Source organism: Condylura cristata, unplaced genomic scaffold, assembly GCF_000260355.1.
Source record: "Condylura cristata isolate star-nosed mole 26May11 unplaced genomic scaffold, ConCri1.0 scaffold00033, whole genome shotgun sequence".
NCBI classification, from domain to species: Eukaryota; Metazoa; Chordata; class Mammalia; order Eulipotyphla; family Talpidae; genus Condylura; species Condylura cristata.
In genome coordinates, this window is record NW_004567134.1 from 2435856 (window position 1) to 2453727 (window position 17872).

Sequence of the window (17872 nt, forward strand, 5' to 3'; positions counted from 1 at the left end):
CCAGCCCTGATATCCTAGGAGTTTGCTATCTCTAGTAACCTGAACATTTAATGATATAGAATTTTCCACTTCTTAACTGTGCCAGATAGATGAAAGAACTTAACTCTATGAATTGAAAATCTCGAGCCAATAGGAAAACCTACCCACATCCCAGACTGCCTTATGCTTGTTGATGTCAGAACAAGAATTATTGCGGGTAATCAGAGAAGGAAGGAAAAAAAAAGAGCAACACATACCTGGCAGAATTCTTGTATCAAAGTGGTACAATTTGCCAAAGTGTTCTTGAAAGTTAAATTTTCCCTTACATAACTTTTATCACTTTCTTAAAAATGTTCCAATTGGGCTGGCTTGCTTTATGATTTGTCTCGCTACAGAGATAAGCATATTTAAATGATTAGACCAGAAGTGTCAGGTATTGTTGAAATTTAGAGGTTAAGGCTAGGAGAGTGATACCAAAGAAAAACTTGAGCAAAGGAGCTGTTATTTCAAGTACATAGAGGTGCTCTGTGCTTCAAATGAGATGCTGGTTAATCTCAAAAACCCTACAGCTCCCCATGTATATAAACATCTACAAGGATTTGGAAAACTGAGCATATACAGCAGACCTTTGTATAGACAGCTGTGATCCCCAGAAAGCTCCTTAACTCACTGAAATCAAGCTCTGTGGGTCCAGTGGGGTGAAACCACTCTATAAGCTGATGGGAAGAGTATTTCCTTTCAGGTCTAGTCATGAATGGATTCTAAAGCTCGTTGTTTAAAAAAGAAAAGAAAAAGGTAATTTCTCATCCAATGCTTTATATATGCCAATCCATGATAACCTAACTTATTTTTTAAGCATTCACATGATGCTGTTAGCTGAAAATCTACATCCTGAATTCAACCAGGGTTATAATTATTTACTTTAGGTACAGCTCTTAACTGTTTGCAAAGAACTACAAACTAAAATATGTGAATTTAACTTTGCCACATCTGAATGGGAATATGACTACACTGAAACCCTCGTACATTTTTCTTTTATAGATACTTTTACTTGACTAAAGTAATTGACCATGAGGAAAATAAACTCATAGGATTATTTTGCAAGGAGCAACGTGAAACGAACTAGGATGAGCTTTTTTCTAAAATGTATGTGACTAATGCACTCAAGCACAATTAACCTATCTAAATTTTGAGAAGGTTATCTCAACCACCTGGTTTTCACATTTTTTAGGGACAAAAGATGCATCTCTCCATGGAAGTATGTTCAGATATATTCTAATATTGTCCTCCAGGGGGCGTTAAATCTTCAGCAAATCTCTGACTTAACAGGAAGGTGTTCAAGTTCAGTTAGCAAAAGCAAACTGGCTTTCTTCTCACTGGGATGGGAATTTCTGGGTCTTACACACTTAAGTAAGGCAAAGGTACATAGCCTCATATGTGCCACGAGGCTCATCTAGTCATATTGCTCTGAATGTTCTACACCAGCAGTTTTTAGATACCACTGTGGTAGAAAGGAACATTTTAGTGCACGTCCACGATGGAAACGTGCTTCCTAGATGCCCAAAGAGAAGAGGATGTGTGTCAAACTGACAGAAGAACTCACCCTTCTAGTTAAGTCTCACATAGGGCTATTTTTGCGTGTGTGTGTGTGAAAACATTAGTTGGAAGTCTGCAATCCCCTAGGTCTACAAAAATAGTGATTTCATGTAGTCAAGTCTATGACTGTAAAGTACTACAGGACAATGGGTAGAGGCCCAGAGATTCTGAAGTTGAGTGGGTTTTCAGCACACTGTAGTTCTAAGTGTTAGGATCTTGAATTAATCGTTGAATCCTATGTCCCTGACTCTTCACTCACAAGACTGTCGCATGGGGAAGTTGAAAGGATTAAGACCAACCAAGAAAGGTAGTTGGTAGCAAGTAAACTTCTGTTATTTTAACACTTAGGATGATGGGGTCTGGCATGGAGACCCCTCAAAATGGCAGCAGTCTTGTCTCTCACATCTCTTACATAGACTCCTTCATCCCAAATACCTCCCTACACATTCACCCATTTTTCCTTCTGCTTTCTGTGCCTACAACATCATCTGATAAGACCCAACCAAGTTTTTAGGATTATCTATAAAGGCACTTTAAAATTAAAATAAAATAAAATTTATTTCTCTGAGATCTGAATGCACTTCTTCCTACTCCTGGCCAATATCAAGGCCACCAAATCTTGACACACCGGTGTATACATTTGTCAAAAACATAGAGTTGTGCACTTACCATGGGTGCAGGTACAACCCTGTAATGAGCAGACTTTAGTTTTTGGAGACAGGAAGACTTGGTTCAAATTCAAGTTCTGATGCTTTCTTTTGGGCAACCTCCCCTTTCACCTGTCTTCTCTCCTACTGTTGTGGGGAGTTGTCACTTTTTCCTTTTGTGGGGGGATTAGCATAAAGATGGCTTGTGCTGTGCTGCTGAGTTGATGCTCTTTAAATATTAGGACCTTCATTTCTAGCGTTGCTATTTCTTTATTTGTCACATATTCCTGTCCACCAGATGATAATCCTGAGCACAGAACATATGCCATCTTTTCTTTTCAATTACATTTAAGACAGAGTAGAAGTGTGTTTAGCTACACCTGATAGCAAACACCTACGACATCCCCACATCAGTCTCTGCAAGAACACCTCTCTGTGTGTCATCACTCGGGTTTGCCAGGGTTCCCTATCTAAGCATCTGACAGATCCTTTACTTGGCCAGTTAAATCGGCCATGTCCCCCCATGGACAATAAAGCTTCACAGTTATCTGAAGATGGTAATTCTCTAGGTTCACGAGAGTTGTCTGGTTTTCTCCCAACCATATAGAAAGACTAGATTGTTTCCTTGACCAATAAGTCACTCTGGTTTCCATGGTTCAAAGTTAAGCTTTTATTTGATTTTAAATTAAAAAAATAAATTTCATTATTAAATAGTGAGATGGATCTAACTAATATTCAGATAGTAGCTTACTCAGGAATATACCACCGGGGGTACAATTCAAGGGTGGATCACCTAAACTAAAAGTATTTGTTATGTTGTCACCTTTGTTAAAAGTTTGACAGTGGCATGATTCAAAAGAAGTTTCGATACAAAGTTTTAAATGTTTACAATGGGTGGGAGAAGTAAACCACTTATTCTACAGCAAATAGCAAAACATATTTTGTTCTCAGCGTCAGTCAGCCTGGACCTTATACCACAGTGCTAATGTCGTCGGGTTCATCTGCTTTCTTTTGCCTGCTTGGCAGGGATTTCAAGTATTCAAGGTGTCTCCGCGCATCCTCCTGATTTTGCCTGACATAATACACCACGTAGGAGATCACCATGGTGAACCAGCCAAACATGGTGACCAGCATGGCGTAATCAGTAGTTTTTTTAGGGAGGTTACAAAGGTCAGCATCATTGGCAGCATTGAGAAATGGTCTCCCGGCGTGCTCGTCCAAAACCGATGTCTTACAAATCACATTGTGAGCTGTGTCGTGGTTAGAGGCCATGCTCCTCAGAACTTGCTGGAGAGTACAGTCACAGTGCCAGGGGTTGTTGGCGATCCTGGCCCTGGCCTTCAGGTTATTGAAGGCATTTTTGTGCACACTTTGAATGCGGTTGTCAGACAAGTCCAGAGTCTGCAAAGTTTCAGCTACTCCCTTGAAAGCATGCTCATCTATGAACTCAATGCCGTTTTTGGACAGGTTGAGAACTCTCAGTTGATGGAGGTCCTTAAAAATCTCATTGGGGATAGATGTGATCTGATTGGAGTCCAGATACAATAAAACTGTTTCAGGGGGAAGATCTCTAGGTATTTCCTTGAGATTTGCATTGCTACAGGTAACATTTAACCCCCCAGAAGAGGAACAAAGACAGCCCTTGGGACACATACTGGCAGAGTGAAAGCACAGTATCATCAGAACGAAGCTCTGTAGGAGGAGACACATGGAGAGGGAACGGGTCAACCACAGGTCTACCAGATTCATGCTGGAATGTCAGCATAATCACAGGTCCATTCCTCATATACTCCAACAAGCAAGCGCGCGAAGGGTCCAGCCTTGTCTACACTGTTGGTTTCCTTCTGAAGAGGTTCAAAAGGTTGTGACTAACACGCGTGTGGCTTCATTGTTCCAGTCCTTGCTTGGATACCTAAAGGAAAGGCAAGCAGATGCAATTAGCTCTTTTGCAAAGAAAGGTATGTTGCAATTAAAAGTGCTCTCAGGCGTCTGGCATTCTGTGGGGGCAGGAGAGTTGGTTATGCAGGTAATTTCCATCAACCCCAGTGGGAATTACCTATGTAATGGGAGTCTCCAGTTTACATCCCAAGTGCTGGGGAGAAGATGGTCAATAAATAAGAACATTTCTGAATTATATTACCTGGTTTTCAGTGTGCAGAATTAGAGCAGAGTTCAGATTTCTCTTAGTACTTTTCACATCCTAACCCCTCTTAATTCTTCAACTGGAAAATTTAATCACAACACTGTCCCTTATTATTATTCAATGCGACATAAACTCTACTTGAGGCAGCAATGAGCAATAATACTGATCTTTCATGGTTAATGACTGAATATATGCCGTGACTTTGAATGGATATCCAACTTGGAACATTTTCTCTACAGAACCATCCAATGACGAAATGAATGAATCCATTCCAACCTTCACAATAAAATGTTGTTAAGGACTTACAGTTGAGAATCTCCAAAAGACTTATGACATCCTTGTGACCTTCTGAGGTTACAGGATACCTGGAAGATCCCCTTTAATTGAATTTCCATAAGATTTTCTCAACAATATATCCCCTCCCCAACAGACCTTTAGGTCTTTTTTAAATTATAAGATGAGAATTAAGAAATACTAGCCTCTAAAACCTCCCCAACAGTCTATTTTTCTATCATATACATGAAAAATAAATAATTTCACACATATGTACAATAGATGTTGTATTACATATGCATAATATATATTATATTCATGTATTATATGTAAGTATATGTAAGTATATTTACACATATGTATAATTAGTGATAGTATTAGAAGGGACAACTGAATTGCAAAAATTAATGCGCTAGAACAAGGTTACATATAAGCTAACTGATAAACAAGTTTAACCCTCAAAACTATGCTCTCATATAGAGGAAAGGCATCTTTGGGCCTACCTAGTTCACAGAAGAGGCAAATAGATCTCGGAGATTATGTGACTTGCCCAAGGTCAAATAGCTTGTAGGTGGTAAAGTTGGGGCTCAAGCCAAGCACTTCACACTGACTCATTCATCTCACAACTCTTTCACCAGCCCCTCCCTGCGCCCCCCTGCCAGCTCTCTCTCAACTCCATCTGCTCCATGAGGACAGTCAGGATCCAGGGAGCACTGTGCATTGTGGTTTGTGATGCTACGATATTGCAGCACAAAATCCAACTTGAGACCCCCCTGCGGTCTCCTTTGAGGAGATTCTCTGTATTGTGGAGAGAGAGAAATAAGAAAAACAATCATTCTTCTGACAGCAGTGAGCAACAAATGACTTCTATGCAAACTTATCTTCACTAAAGATCCAGATGGATAAATACAGAGGGAAATGACTCCAAATGTTACCAAACTTAAAGAAGAGAAGATTAATGTGAGCTGAAAACATAATGAACTGGGTTGTTAATCATGGAAAAAATGAGATTAGCAGCAGCAAAACGGAGTGGATGTGCTTTTGGAATCCCGAGTCTCTTAAATGCCAGACTACGCCAAAGAAGGACCCCTCAGCTTACTAAGCCATTCATCAACAGCTCATTTCATTTGCAGTGGAAGTTTCCCTCCCTTCCCTGTATCCCTGCAAAATCGCATTGGGAACTCAAGTCATTGTCTAGATGGGAGAGAAAAAGTAATAAGCAGATGTAGAAAGGAGGCTGCTGATAGGACAAAGGGGCTAGCAGAAGGACAAGGCAAAGATGCCAGGAGGACATGAGTAGGGCAGAGGAACAGGAAGAACTGGATGTGGTTAAAGAAACAAGGGAAGTCCCTATCTCCAAGAGGCTTCATCAACTGGGAATGTGAGCAGCCCAGCACCCAATGGAAGGAGAGAAGTCTCTGGACGACATGCCGCACCTCTCTGGATTCAGAAAGCTTCTATCTCTGATCTCTAATGTAGACTATAAGCACCATGAAGGCAGGGGCTCACTTTCTTCCTTACATAGAGGCAACAGTAAAGCATTGAAAGTAGAATTGTAGTTGTATCCCAACTTGGATCGTTATTACTTGTCTTCTCCTGGGCAAATTATTTTGCCTTTCTAAACCTCACTTCCCTTACCCTTGGATAAAGATGATAAATGTACCTGAACACAAGGTTGATTTGAGACTTAACTAAGATTATATAAATTAATCCATAGAAAGCATTTAGCACAGCATCTAATAGGCAGGAAGGGCTCAATACTTGTTATCTATAGTTAAGATGACTATTCCAGACACATTCCCAGCTCCAAACATAGTGAGAGACATTTAGTGAAAGGACTAAATGAATACCTATTATATGAATGAAACAATGAAGTATTCAGGGGCCTAACCACATCACTCCACCCCCATGGTAGTTATTATTATTATTATTTTTAAAGATTTATTTATTTATGCATACAGAACTGGGGTACAGGCCAGGGGTGAGGGTTGGTGAGAAGCTTCACTGGAGACAGAGCTGGGAGCAGAACAGGCAGATTGACGAAGTACATTGCTGAGGGGAGCAGCGGGCGGGTCAGGAGAGGTCTGCCACACCATGTGGGTCACCTCCGGGGCCAGGGATTGAACTAGTGCTGAAGTGGCTTTAGCTTCTTAGTGCTGCATTTACCCGCTGCACCACCAGGGAGGGCCCGTTATTATTATTTTTAATATAAACATAGGCTCATCAGATAACTGTTGGTTTTACTATCCAAACAGTAGTCTTTGGAAAACTCATTTAGTGCAAGCTCACAGTTGAGAAAGAAAGAGTGGAACTTTTTCTCAGTAGGTTTCTGTAAACTTACTCATGGCTTCCATAGAATGTGCAGTTCAATGATCATGGTCACAGACAAGAAATCATCAGAACACATCTTGAGTTTTCAACCTTAAAGTACAATTGTTTTTGAGATGGAATTCCCCCACGCTGCAAGCCTCCCACCCCCACACCGGTCAGAATGCCTGTTAGGTATACAGACTATCTCTTGCTTTCCAAGAGATTGGATCCTACCTATTGCGTTTTTTTCTTTATACTGTTTGATGAAAGAGGAATAAAAACTTCTGAGGAAGGTTAGATTGCTGGGTTATTATGACTCATCTTTAATGTCTCCCACCCCCAGCCAGGCCAAAATAACTAAAGATGCAGATTATAGAGAGCCGAGCTCTTGGGTATCCAAGTGGCAGATAGGACCAAACTATCAAGTCAAAGTCATCTTCAATAGGAAGGATGGAAGAGCTGCCGCTCCACTCTATTATGGTGAATTGCTATTTTCCAGAGGGATTACCATCTTCATTGGACAGCTCAACAGTGTAGCTCAGGGAAAAAGAAAACAAGGGGAGGTGTGTCTTAGCAAAAAAACAAAGTGGCCGCTTTGTGACATATCCAGCAGATAAAGAAGATAAAGAGGAGCCTGGAACCCCCAAACTCCCTCTTGGTCCTCTTCCTGTCTACCCACAAACCCAGTGGAGCAAATAATCTATGCTGCTGGGAGAAAGGTGCCGTCTGACTAACTTCAGAATGAGTAGGTAGAATATAAGAAGCTGGGGTCTCACTGGTAATGGAAACAACAGCCCCAGTCATTGCTGACTGGCCCTCTGATAAGGGACAAAACCCACCAAGGGACAGGTCAAAGCAAACAGGCTCTTTTCTACCTGTTTTGTCCTGATTTCTGTGACCTGCACAAGGAAGAAGGGTGGCAGAAAAGGCTGAGCAAGTAGAGTTTATTGCTCCCGGGCAGCAGCTGAGAGAGACGAGCTCCCAAGGGTGGGATCCGCAGCTACTGCGAGTGCTGTAGGGAAAAGTGTCTCATGTAGCGGCTTTAGGTTCAGATTCTAGAAAGCTGAGGTGTCGCTGTACACCTGGATGCGAGGCCCAGTTCCGGTCATTGTTATTGCCCATATCTGGTCACACAGGTAGCTGTTGTGTTACTGCCCATATCTGGTCACACTCAACACTACCTCCGAACTCACCCTCTGCAACTCAGGTCCCTAGAGGGTTCCCTTTCTTCATCCCCTCATTCCCCCTCATTCGGTAAACTGCTGTATCTCTAGATGTGGTCCTCAGGTATGAGCTGTGTGTCCACAGGGGGTCCCCTCCCCCTAGACCCATGCCTTACTCAGCCTCCTGTCACAGGGCTCTGAGCGGCTGTAATTCATTCTGGGATTTGGCAGTAGCCATCAAATTCTGTTTCTAGAAGAAAAACAAAGTATACTTAGCAGATTGCCTGAGAAGACAGTTCTTTCAGTGACTGATTAACAAATCTGTCTTGCTTCCTGCTTCTTTCTTCTCATCATTAGAGGATACTCAGGGACACTCAGGGCTTCTAACCCAAAAGCTGTCATTAACTCTTCTGAGATAACTGAGTGCACCGATTCAGGAAGAAATACCAGACCTACCAATTTTTTCCAATTACACTCCATGCAACTCTGCAACCAAACAGAAGGATTTGATTATAAAGCAAAAAAGTAAAACAGGAAGACCCTTCAATTCAGGACACAAAATTCAAAATAAAAAAAAAAACTTACAAATCTAAGTACTTAAAATGGAAAGTTCTGGCTAACAAAATGGCAAGCCATCCATAAAGTAACAGGACAGATGAGAAAACAAAAGTCTGATTTCTTCAACATGTAGAAGTTCTTACAAAGGATTAAGAAACAGATTCAATAGAAATATGGATAGAAAAACAATATATACAAATGACTAATAAATCACATGAAAAGACTCTTGATCTTAGTATATCTTACTGACAGCAAAATAAATTCCAGTTAAAGTACCTATCATCTTGGTTAAAATTAGGAAGAATATCTTGTGTCAACGAAAATGTGAAGAACAAAGCACTCTCAAGCATAAGATGATACACTGGGGCACTGATTTTGTAAGGGTTAATTAGGAAACTATCAACATTTAAAAATTTAAGAAGATGTTACACTGACTTGTATTAGCATACAGATCTCCAAAGATGACCCCCCAAAGCATCCTGGAACAAAGGGTTCGTAAAGTAGCCTATTTGTGTAGAATTTTTATTCATTGTATTATTTTCAATCAAATTTTATTGATTTACTATTGATTTGTAGTACTCTATAAATCTCAGAAAGTAGTTATGTATGTCTCACCCCACCCGTCACCAAAATTCTAGTGCTTTTCCCACTATCAAATTTACAAATTTTAAATGTGAGTATCTTTTATAAAAAGAGGAGGTACATATGCAATATAGCTATACATAGATCATTTATGAAAGAATGCAGGAGAAATGAGAAGGGGATCTCAGGGCCTGGGCAAGGAGAAAAGAAAATTTGTACTTTTATTTAGTGCTTTTCTGTATGATCTTAACTACTTAAAGTATGTAAAGATTTTTCTTAAAAAGCAATAAAGATTGGGTCCTCCCTGGTGGCGCAGCGGGTTAAAGCACAGCACTAAGAGGCTTAAGCCACTTCCGCATGAGTTCGATCCCCGCCTGCCCGGAGGTGACCACATGGCGCGGCAGACCTCTCTTGACCCGCCCGCTGCTCCCCTCAGCAGTGTACTTCGTCCATCTGCCTGTTCTGCTCCCCACTCTGCCCCTGGTGAATCCTCTCACCCTCCGCATCTCTGGCCTGTGCCCCAGTTCTGTATAAATAAATAAATAAATCTTAAAAAAAAAAAGGCAGTAAAGAGCAGTAAAGATTTTAAAGACAATATAAAAGGACTGAGGATTAGTTGAAAAAAATAATCTAAATTTAATGCCACTAAAGCAACTTTTGAATACGTGAAAAGAGACAGTGGTGGTTAAGAAGGCAAGAAGAAGGAGAAGGAAAACAGAACTGAATGTACCCAGGGACAGTGGCGAGACCACGTACAAAAATGGAACTCTAATTCACAGCCTGCAGGAACCAGCCCGGGAAGCCAAGCCATTGTCTCTGCAGCAATCAACCCAAATCAAGCAAGTCTGGACCTATAACTGCCCACTTCCCTAATTCTTGTCCCTGCTCCTAACTTGGGACCAAGCAAAGAAAGCCAAGTCTGCTCCCAGAAGCAATCACAGAAGATGCCACACAGTTAGCCTGCCTTCAGCTTCCTCTTGCTGAACATCTCCAATCAGGGCATATCTGAATCATGTTTTTTTCCAGGCTTAGGCTCCCTCTGCCTGCATCTGAGTTCCTGCCAACTGCCAGCGTGGTGGCTGAATCCCTTAAGTGCAGAATAGGTAGCCTTTGTTTTTTTGTTTTTTGTTTTTTGTTTTTTTTTTTTCATTTGAGAGGTTTTCTTTATTTCCACAAACACTAAAGCCTGTATTTGATAATTTCAAAAATTAAATTTGTAATCCATTATATAAATGATGTACTGATTTGTTTTTAACTATTGAGGTAACATTGATTTATAACACTGCTCATGGTTTAGGAAAATAAATTCGTATCTCCTGAGACACACATCACCACCTCACACCCACCATCCCATTACCCACATACTAATGGGTCCCTTACCCTTTTTTTTAAAAAAAAATATTTATGGCCCTCCCTGGTGGCGCAGCGGGTTAAAGCACTGCACTAAGAAGCTAAAGCCACTTCTGCATGAGTTCGACTCCCGCCTGCCCCGGAGGTGACCACATGGCGTGGCAGACCTCTCCTGACCCGCCCGCTGCTCCCCTCAGCAGTGTACTTCGTAGATCTGCCTGTTCTGCTCCCCACTCTGTCTCTGGTGAATCCGCTCACCCTCTGCATCTCTGGCCTGTACCCCAGTTCTGTACGAATAAATAAATAAATCTTTAAAAAAATATTTATTTATTTATGCATACGGAACTGGGGTACAGGCCAGAGGTACAGGGGTGGTGAAAGGATTCACCAGAGACAGAGTGGGGAGCAGAACAGGCCAACTGATAAAGTACAGGCTAGGGGAGCAGCAGGCAGGTCAGGAGAGGTCTGCAGTGCCACGTGGATCACCTCCAGGGCAGGCATCGAACTCATGCGGAAGTGGCTTTAGCTTCTTAGTGCTTTGCTTTAACCCTCTGCACCACCTGGGTTGCATGAGTCATGGATCTATGTAATTCCTAAGTAAAAAAAAGGGGAAGAGAGTTAGAACCTGAATAATTCAGATGAATGAACTGTCCAAGTAATGTCCTCCACTGGGGCTCTTAGAGATCATGTTTGTAGATACAGCTCCTTAATTCACATCTTCAGCACTGAGACCTATCATCAATTTAGTTCTACCATTTCATTCATAATCACCAATCATCAGAAGATTGCACCAGGTTTGCAAACAGGACATAACTGAAAATAATTTTCACCTTTCTGCCCCACTCAACCACCTTCCTTCACCGAAACGAGCTTTCCTTCCAACCTGATTTCTTGACAACTTTTCCTGTACGTTCTTCTTGATGCTCTCTTTTGTACTACACTCCAATGGACTCTTTCCTTTCAAAGTCATGGTAGCTTTTTCTAAAAGAGACCAAATGTCTCCTCTCCGGTCTTTCACAGCCTTATCTCCATTGCACTTCCTTAGACAGAAACAAACAGCTCTGTCTAAACTTACTTAGACAGAGCTCAGTACACACAGATCAATGATTAGAAAATCAACAATAAATAGCACTTCGTCCCATAAGTAGGATATTTCTCAGAAACCACCTCAGCTGAAGACCTTTACAGGTTAGAATCGTTTTTCTGGTTTCAAATCACACTCTGAAGTCTGGCCCATGAGTCATTTTGGTGGCTCATTAATAACAGCAGCCACCATCATTTAGCTGAGGCAGGCAGATAGTGGCAAGATTGAAGATCTTTATATTTACAAGGAGTGTAATCTGCTGGTATATCCAGAATTACTTTGATTCGGGGCGTCCCCCAAACCTCCAAACCTTTCTTCTCTGTGATCCTAGACTTTCTTTAACATATTTACCTTTTTTTCCCTTCAAATCAAAGACATCTGTGTATCTTTACTACCAGACCATAAACTTACAGTGTTTATCCATTTTCATATTCTTCCATCTGCCACACTAAGAATTTAATAAATATTTATTGAAATGAATTGAGATTCATTCTCATTTCACCACAAAAGTTATTAGTTAGTTGGCATTTATTACATGCCAGGTATTTATATTCAGCGATAAACTCATTCAACTTATAGCTAATAAAACTGGAATTTCTACCAGGTCCTCAATTAAGTGGATAATAAACTCCAGAGCGAGAAGCCCACTTGCCATGAAAAGTCTGACTAGCTCGTGTTCTGTGAGTTCCCCATCTTTCCCCCCTTCGAGGTTAAAATGATCTTTGAGAAGTGACTCCTCCCAAGAGGAAAGATTTGCCACATGACCTGTGGGAGACAGAATACCATAGATAAGAACCAGGCTAACTCACTGTCTGGTGGTGGAATTGGGTAAAGTTTCTCTGTTAGCCAGTGTGAGCTCACAAGTTGTCAGACCAGGGGCAGGAAATTATTTCCTATGGTTCAGTTATGGCCTCTGGGCATAGATTGCGTCCTGTCTCACTGCTCCAGGATTCCTAGGGAGGGCAGCCGGAGAAACCCTGCAACAATTAACTGAAGCCACATGCTTAGATATGGGGAAATGGCCATCTGGAACAGCACCACTAACAGAGTCAGGGGGACTAGATTGGGGGGATGGGGGTGTGTGTTTCTCAACCAAAAGCTTTAAAGTTATACATCTGCCTTACATTTGCAAACTTTTTTAGATTTTGGGGGTGGGGACAAGTCCATGAATGTTCTGTTATTTAATTATCTCTAAATGCCCAGATACATGTGATAGACATCACTAGATCTATATAAGCAGTAAAGGAACTTACTGTGTGCAGTTCCTCAAAGTCTCAAAACCAAGTTAGCAGAAGGCCAGAACCTGGGCCCCAATGGCCCACAGAGGTCCTGCTCAATACCATTGTTTTCTGTATCTTTTACTGGACACTTCTTGACACAGGGAGTCAGAATGACAGGTGCAAAGTTTCAATTTCCAAGCCAACTCTCTGTTGATAGCTTTTGATAAAGTCTAGGGGAGTCAATAAGGGGAAGAAAAAAATTTTTTTTCCTATAACAATCTTTTTAAGGCCATCCATATACAAAACTTTTGTCAAAATGACATGAAATCCATTTGTTCCAGATCTATCAGTTCAGTCTCTGCTTTTCCTCTCCCAAAATCTATTTCACAAAATCTTTAAGCAAACCTTTAATCTGATGGGAAAATAAAGCCCAAAACTCTTATGAACACATTGCGTCCTTCCTACTTGATCTAATGCCCATAGATTTCTAGGGAGGATGTAAGTTCTTCCCACCCATGAACCCGTTGGGAAAGCAAAAAAACCTAGCAAACAAACAAAAACTCTTTCTCTTTAATCCAAGGACTCTCTCTGTGAGTATTAAACACAGAATAAAGATAAGACTTTGTCTCTGCTAACACTTGCTGCAAATTTAAACGGAGACTGAAGGGGAAGCCATCCATTTCAGTTTCTTTCTGTTTCTCTATTATTACTTCTCAGCAAATGCCTATGGCATGTAGAACAGTGAAAGATTTGCAAACTCTTAACACATAATCCTTGTAAATTCAGGCTCCCAAAGAACCACTAAGATCCAGAAGCAACTCAAAAGCTGCTTTTAGTACATCCTAACTTATGCGGAACTCACATGCATTTCTGAATAGGATGAGTGACTGTTAACCGTTTTTTTTATAAACTTATCCTGCATAACCTTATCTACTGACTTGATGGGAAAAGCAGAAGGCTGAGTTCTAAAACCAGTCAGAAACTATATTCAAACTCCTGCTTCCATTAAGTGACAGATCTTGGATTATCTGGGATAACACTAAATGTGGAGGCACCATTGTATACAGCAGAGAAGCAGTGCCATTTTAGTTAGCAAGGGTGACGATTTTGCTTCTTTTTCAAGGTTCTAAATTGTCATGACCTTCATCATAATAAACTGTGAATGAACATTTTGTAGCTACAAGTCTGAGAAACACTCTCTTTGAGAGGTACAAAGTATATCAATCAGCCTGTTAACGGTTCTGAAATTTTACAGCAAGGTAACAGTTCAAACCAACAGAAACTGAGAAAACCATGGAATCCAGTTCTGACTTCTTCAAAAACTGAAACCAAAACGACTTGGAATTGCATGCAAGAGACAATGATTTTAAAGGCTCAACATTCTGAAAACAGTTCAAACTGGCTGTAACCGGTTCTCACTGGTTCAAACTGGCAGAAACCGGTTCAGACCAGTCCAACTGGCTGAAATTTGTTGAAACCTGTTATGACTGTATGACACCGGTTCCAACTGGTTGAATTCAGTTCAAAATGACTGTAACTGGTGGCTAAAACTGGTTCCCACTGGTTGAAACTGTTTCAAATTGTCTGAAACCAGGTCAAACAGCTTAAACCAGGTTCCATTTCTGTGCAAAAATGAAATCAAAGCCAGTTCCATTTGTAGGTGGTCCCTGTCAGGCTATGTAATATTACTAGAGAAACACCCAACATTAAGGCCTTCTAAAGGCAGAGATGAAAAAAATTAATAATGTATAGTTATCACCGAGTCATTCTGTTTAATTAAAAAAATTCCCTTGATAAAATTGCCCATGCCTATAAGTAAATGAAAATGAATGGGTTATTATTGCTTGAATTTTCTTCCTCATCCTTAGACATCACTTTAATTTTTGAAATCACTTAATAACATGATCCTTACAGGCCTTGAAAACCCCCCTATACTGTTATTTAAAACAAAGGATTTTGAAGTCAGAAATATTTACGTTTGTATAACTATTTATTAATTACTATCAACTACTTACTAACTATTGATCAATGTCAATAATTCAATATTTATTAATTTTATCATTGTTAAGGTATATTACTGAGCACTGGGGCTTGATTTTCTCATCTGTAAGATGGGCATGATAATACCTATTTTATGTGTTATGGTAGATTACTGACAAAAGCAGCTTCCATTACTCCCCATCCTGTGTCCCCCCCATATGCTCACTTTACCCTATGGTATATAGTTTTCCAAACCCTGCAATTCCCCTTAAAGCAGAAGACAGAATATTAAAACCCACCAAACCACTGAACAAGGAAGTTCTTGCAAAGAAGAGCTAAAGAACTTGCTAGGATATTCTCGATGATGATTCAATTCTAACAGGAGGCTCATCAGATATCTCCTATTTTCCTGAGTATGCCAGTGGGTCAATGAGGCAGCCCTTCTACATCAGTGGGTTGGGCAATCTACAATTGCCTCTTCCTGTTTGTTACTTGAATCTTTTACCTTCTTACTGAAACATTGGGCAAATATATAAACTTCCTTTCAAAATAGGGAAACTGCACACACACACAAAGAAATTAGAAACTGAGCTTTATGGCTTGTCTTTTCCACACGCCACAGTTCACTAAGTTCCACAGGGAAATGTGTGGCCCTGAGTTGGCTTGAGTTTCCTCTGGGAATCACCCGGAAAAATTAACAGCTACCCAGGGATTTAGCTTCTGTCAACAACAAACCAAATAAAACTTTCCAAACTCATTTAATTGTCATCATGATGCAGGAAGACTGTAGACTTCCCTTATCTGCTTGCTCAGACATAATAAGCCAGTTGAGATAAACCTGAGAGGGTATTGTTCAATTTGGCCTTCACTCTATCTCAGTGAACCAACCAGTCCGATAAAATAGGTGAAATAGGTAAGAAATGGTCCAGGCAGCGACAAGAAAGCCAAGCAGAGGAAAGACAGACATTTCCAGCAAAGGATAATATAAATCTCACATCTCCTTAGCTCCTCTAAAGGCTTGCACAGTTTTTCAGAGTCACAAACTAACATCCAGCCACAAATTTTACTGCCTGTGGGATAGTTTCAGGAATTACTGGGCTATTTTATTAAGCCAATTCCTGGGCACAGTTAAACTCAAATAATGTTTGGTCAGGTGAACTGTGTGATGTGGGCCCCACCCCCACCCCCATGGACTTTTGCTTTGCTCAGTCTCCGTATGTGGGAATGGGGGTACCGATGAGGCTGGCTGGGTTCCCCTGCTCTCCTCCACCCACGTCTAAGCAAAGGCACCCACTTCCCTACACCAGCACTTCTTTCCCTTTCTTTTTCCACATTAGTAGTTTCTACAAGTGCAGATGGCAAGAGGTTGGGCAGAGGAGAGCAAACCCCCCACGTGTGGGTGGACCTGTGGGTCATTTGACTGTCACAGCTGTGGGCATCCCCACGGCTGTACTGGGACCAAGGATACAGTGGGCGCATGGTCCACATCTGAATGAAGGACCAGATGCTGAGGACACAACAGAAGCTTCTCAAGAACTCACGAGCCTGCACAAGTGGAGAGTGGAGAAACCGGGGGGCAAGCCACCCCCTCCACCTCCTCTCCCTGCAAGTCTGCTCCCCCTTTCAGCAGCTCCATAGCCCATATGGAAATGAGGAGGAGACAGTCATGCAGGATGAGTAGCTTCTTGCACAATGGAGTTCGAAATAAAAACCAAGAGCCTCTCACAGGGGGGAAATGGAGAAAGGCAGTGTCCCTGCATGAAAACTGACATCCGGCATCTCCCTCTTGGCCTGTACTTTTGTCTCCATTCTCGAAGACAAGACGTCATCATCATCCCATAGGGAAATGGAGTGTCTGAGTGTCTGCAAGCTCCTCGTGCTCGGCTGCTGAGAACTCCCTGGAGCCCTGGCAGACCCGGAGGGTCACGGACGCAGAGTTCTCTCCCACTATGGAAACAATGGTTCCATCTCATGATGGGGAAATGGAGACTTTGGCTCAAGAGGGTGACCCAGGTAATAAATTCTGGTTTATATTTGGAGATCTAAACAGGTCTGCTCCAACTGACCAATGATCGTATAAGGGAGAGGCTGAACTGGCTTTTCTGCAATCAGAACCTGGAGTGAGCGGTTGGAAAGTGCTCCTGGCTGTAGTTCTGGTGAGATGGGAGTGGCAATTCTTCTCTACCAGAACTGGCAAATATTCTCCAGCAGCTTAACTCCCCTCCCTCTCCCTATGTAAAGCAGCAGCCAGCACTGAGCTTCCTGTGTGCCTTGCTTTCAAATGTGTGCCCGCTCTCCTGTATGGCGGAGAATTGCTCTTCTCTCCGCACCAAGGAATAGATGCCGGTATGTCTAGAAAGACCGAGACCTATTCTTAAAGGGTCATCCCTTTTGTGTTCATCTAGCACCACAAAAACTTCCATGTTATGTCTTCCCAGATCTTACCTGAGCCTTTTTGAGATGGCCAAGAGGGAAAATGCAAAGCAGTGTGTAAACTGTCAATAGAGGGAAGAATCTGATAGAAATCTTGCCAGAGGCCACAGGTGAAATTTCTCCCTGCTTGGTGGCTCTGCCCAATAATTGCATGAGCTAAAGTTGTGAGAGGAACCCAGGCTAATGCCCCATCATGCAAGCCAAGGAAAATCTGAACCCCTGGATTCTCTGCTCTTCCATTTGCCTCCTGAGTCCTGGGTCATTTTCACTACTCATTATCACCAGCACCAGAGAGAAGACGGAGGAAATAAAGGGAGATGAAATGCAAATGAGTCAATTCTGCCACTTGTTAGCAGCTCAGTTCCCAAGCATACAAGGGGGAGGAGGCAGCAGCTCCTCTCTGGGTTTCAGTTCTCCCTGCTATTCTTGTCCCCAGGCTGCCAGGCAATATCGAGTGGGCTGTATGGAAATGATCTGTGGGATGAAAGAAGAAGGGAGGGGGACACTGCCTCCAACAGTAGCTTCTTCAAAGAAAAGGAATGAAGATTATATGC

General features: G+C 41.7%; 1 protein-coding gene across 3 annotated transcripts in view; it reads right to left on the minus strand.

The window, feature by feature from the left end:
• Positions 1 to 2868: 2868 nt before the first annotated feature.
• LRRC3B (leucine rich repeat containing 3B) overlaps positions 2869 to 17872 on the minus strand; it is a 70991-nt gene continuing 55987 nt past the window's right edge. For 2 of the 3 annotated variants that reach the window (XM_012732220.1, XM_012732219.1), the window contains one exon: positions 2872 to 4134. In XM_012732220.1, the coding sequence (XP_012587674.1) occupies positions 3192 to 3971 (780 nt within the window). In that variant the 5' untranslated portion in view covers positions 3972 to 4134 and the 3' untranslated portion in view covers positions 2872 to 3191. Of the gene's footprint in view, positions 4135 to 17872 lie in introns of all 3 variants that reach the window. The other variant, XM_004692271.2, reaches the window with a different exon arrangement.